Below are 3664 nucleotides of genomic sequence, written 5' to 3' on the forward strand. Positions count from 1 at the left end.
TCAGGTTTTTAATACGGTAGAAACACTAAATAAAACTCTAGTATTTTTAACGCAACTAAACAGATCCAAAAGTATAATTAATATTTAAATATAACAATTAAAGATCTCAACTTACTGATATAGATAATTATATAACTTCAAATATTTTAAGATTTTGTTTCCAAAACAATGTTTTACTCGAAAAAAAAGAGATCATTAGTTAATAACAAAATCTTATTCAAATAGAAATTCAATCAGAGTTAAATACCAAAGTAAAAAACTCAAGTTTTTAAACATGCTATGAGTTTAATACTTAACAGTTTATTACTTTTCGTTATATAAAAACCTCAGCACATATTCTAACACATATTTAAACTTTTTAGAAATAATTAACCAACATGAACATTATTTTTGTTTCATTTTTCATCTTCAACATTCTCACCCTGTCTTCATGCCAGATGGGCAAGACCACCATGGAAACCAGTGAGGACGGTAAGGGGGGCACCCTGTCGATGTCGACCCCGGACCTGAGTGACGAGGAAAGCCATGACGTCATGATGCCGAAGCACTTCCGGTGCGACGCGTGCAACGCAATAAGTTTAAGGATCAATAAACTGTTCAAAGTTGGTTTTTTGATGTTTGTTATAAGAAGGTTTTGGATATGTTTTTAATTTATTTGTATCAAAACGTTTGAACAAACAGTAACATGGTTTGAAATTTTAAACTTTTTTTAATACTTTTTGTACAAAAAATGTTTTTTAATGAGTACTAAAACAAAGTTTTAGATAATCAGCTTTAGAGTATTCAATGCATTTAGTGAAAAAAGTTTGATTTTAAACTAAAAACCTTTCATTCTGTAAAAATTTAAAACAATTAAGAACCTTAAGTCAGATAGCTCTAATTATTTTTTGAAAGTATACATTTTAAACATGTTTGTACTTGTTTAGGTTTTATATTATGTACTAACCGAACACAAATAAGTTTACTTGGAAAAGTACTTCAATTTGAAATGGTTAAAGATCTAAAACTAGTCAAACCTTTTTGTCACATATTTCTGATTTTTTTATGATCACTTAAAATTTTCATAGCTAATTTAGAACAAACTTACCATGTGATTGAAAAAGTACCTCAATCATTTACAGTGAGAGTCCTAAAGTTTATCACACAGATTATTATTTTTTTTGAAATAAATAAACCTTTTACAGCTAGATTAGAATAAAAAATGTTTAAAATTCAATCTTAAATTATTACTGACTTCTTTTTGATCAAAACCATCATTTTTACAGGAGAAAATATCGAGGTACCCCTCCATCGCTTCGGGCAAGAAGAAGTTGTCAGATTCTCAGGTGTCGGAGATCGTCGATAACATTTGCGACAATGGCGACTGGGAGGGTTTCGGGGTGAAGAACGTCGAGGGAAAGTCCCAACTGACATACCCGGGAAGCCCCGTCGCTGAAATTCCCGGCATCTCCATGATGGGAGGTATGTGGAGTTCCAGGTAGGAAGTTATAACTGTTAAAAAATATTAGTAGGATTATCAAAATCATTAAACTATTTATTCAGTTTTGTTAGCCAAAAAAATGTTTTGCTTAATTAAAATAAAATAAAGAGAAGATTAAAAAATTCAGTACATGTTAGTTTTTGACTTGATATATTTAAACATATATGAGAGACAAAGCACGGATAGTATTTAATTTTTAAATAATATGGTTATAATAAATTGTATTATGCAATTTTAGTAGTAAAGTGTACAAGATAGATAAAAGAAGACGCTTTTGTTGTTTGAAATTTTTGATTTAAAAATGTTGCAAAAAATTGATTATCAAGTTTTCTATTTCAATGTGATGCTTACAGCAATTTTGTTGAAATGTTTTATAAAATCAAGACAGTTGAAAACTTTTCAAGGTGAATATTAATAATTTCTTTTAAAATGTTTTAAGTTTTCCAATAATTAAAAAAAGACAAGAAATTACAGAAAGTAAAAACAGTATTTTTATATGAACGAAATTAGTTATAAAAGGAGAATTTTTTGTTTATTTAACAAACTATCTTAATTTGAAAAATACATATTTCATAGCTTATAAATCATTTAGCACAAGTAAAAACCAAAATACTTAGAAGAAGTTTTCAAAAAATATTTTTTAATTTTGCTTTGAAAAACAAAGTTACTCAAGCAATTCTTTAAAGACATAGTTTCAAGTTTTGAACAAGCAATGTACTTTTAATTAAATAAGAAGTTAAATGATTTACTAAACACAAAAAACTGATTATGTTATTTATGAGTTAAAGCTCAATATTTCATATAGTATTTAAAAATTTTAATACAGATTTTACCGAATGTGTGAAGAGCTGTTGGGTGATTTCGATGAAGATGAGGTTTATGAAGCTTATCAGAAATGTGCCGAAACTGGAGTCTTCAAAAAGACTTGCACCAAGTTGTGCCATAAAAAACCTAAAAAATCCAAGAAAAAAAAGCAAGAACTTTAATTACTTTTTTTTTTAGTTTTATACGTTTATTTAAGTTTATTTTTTTAATTTTGTAAGTTTCGTTTAAAACGTTTTACTTTAACTGTTTGATTTATCTTCAGATTTATGTTTTGTTGTGCTTTGTACCTGCTGGTTTATTTTATGTACAACTTTTCAAAACGAAACACCAAATTAAATTATCATCGTCTTTGTTTTTCCTTCATTTATTTACTCTATCATTTTAGAATCATTCCATTTAAATTTTGTTCAATAATTTGAGTACATACTTAACTATTTCAATGCAAATTTAGCTTTATACCATCGTAAATATTAGAATCGTTAGGCCTATGGATTGTTTGTGTATAGAGTATTTTTTTCAGTTTAAAATATTTTTATACACACAAAAAGTATGTTAGAAAAATTTTAAAACTTTTATGAAGTATGGTATGAATACTTAATGTTTTACACAATGAAAAAAAACATTTTACTGTTTAAAAAATAAAAGTGACTTAACTTAAACGCTAATTATATAAGTTTTATCTTGAACAATTAGCTTTACTTAAATTTATTCGAAATATTATACAAAGCAAACTTTTATTAATTCCAGACTTTTAACGTTTATAACTTAATTAAACTTTTTAAAGTATTTTTCAACCTAAAAGAATTAACCGTTACGTATATATAAGTTATAATAAACAAATATTATTAACTATTCACTATTATTTACATGGAAATACTGAATTTTTTATATACATTAGTTACATAAGAAACAGTAACAAAAAAATTTTTATAAGTGCACATGTTTTCCTTTTATTAAAGCTTCTTTTTTATACAATTGATTTCTAACTAAATCAGTATTCCAGTTGAACGTTCTAACCTATATAAACTAATCAAACTTTATGTTTTAGAAACTAAACAACAAATTTATTTTGCATTACGCACCCATGCCATACAATTTTGTCCTAAGACAAGAGTTTAAAGCTAACTTAAATTGCATTTAATACTTTATGCACTAGTTAATTTCGAAGTTTTTCTTATGTTATCACCCACAATAAAATTACTAAGTTGCCCATTTAACTATTATCTTCATAGTATAACACATGTGAATTGTGATCTATGGAATTTAAGATAAAAAAGCAAGTACTTTAATTAGTTTTTTTTTTGTAGTTTTAGAATTTTTTTTTTTAATTCTTTATGTTTGTTTTATAACGTTTTACTT

General features: G+C 26.1%; 1 protein-coding gene across 1 annotated transcript; it reads left to right on the top strand.

Annotated features, from left to right (window-relative positions):
- Window positions 1-377: 377 nt before the first annotated feature.
- On the top strand, window positions 378-3360 carry LOC145845209 (marginal zone B- and B1-cell-specific protein-like). Its single transcript, XM_082952632.1, has 4 exons — window positions 378-602; window positions 1266-1477; window positions 2307-2414; window positions 3354-3360. Exons 1-4 carry the CDS (start codon window positions 378-380, stop codon window positions 3358-3360), a joined length of 552 nt encoding a protein of 183 aa, XP_082808758.1.
- Window positions 3361-3664: the final 304 nt, after the last annotated feature.

This window comes from Thalia democratica, chromosome 9 (assembly GCF_965202585.1).
Source record: "Thalia democratica chromosome 9, ktThaDemo2.hap1.1, whole genome shotgun sequence".
Classification (NCBI taxonomy): Eukaryota; Metazoa; Chordata; class Thaliacea; order Salpida; family Salpidae; genus Thalia; species Thalia democratica.

Bases quoted from the DNA above. Each gene is read 5' to 3' on its own strand.
- LOC145845209 (XM_082952632.1), top strand. From the start codon at position 378: ATGAACATTATTTTTGTTTCATTTTTCATCTTCAACATTCTCACCCTG. The intron at 603-1,265 runs GTTGGTTTTTTG...TCATTTTTACAG, and splicing joins GGATCAATAAACTGTTCAAA to GAGAAAATATCGAGGTACCC. The intron at 1,478-2,306 runs GTAGGAAGTTAT...ATTTTAATACAG, and splicing joins GGAGGTATGTGGAGTTCCAG to ATTTTACCGAATGTGTGAAG.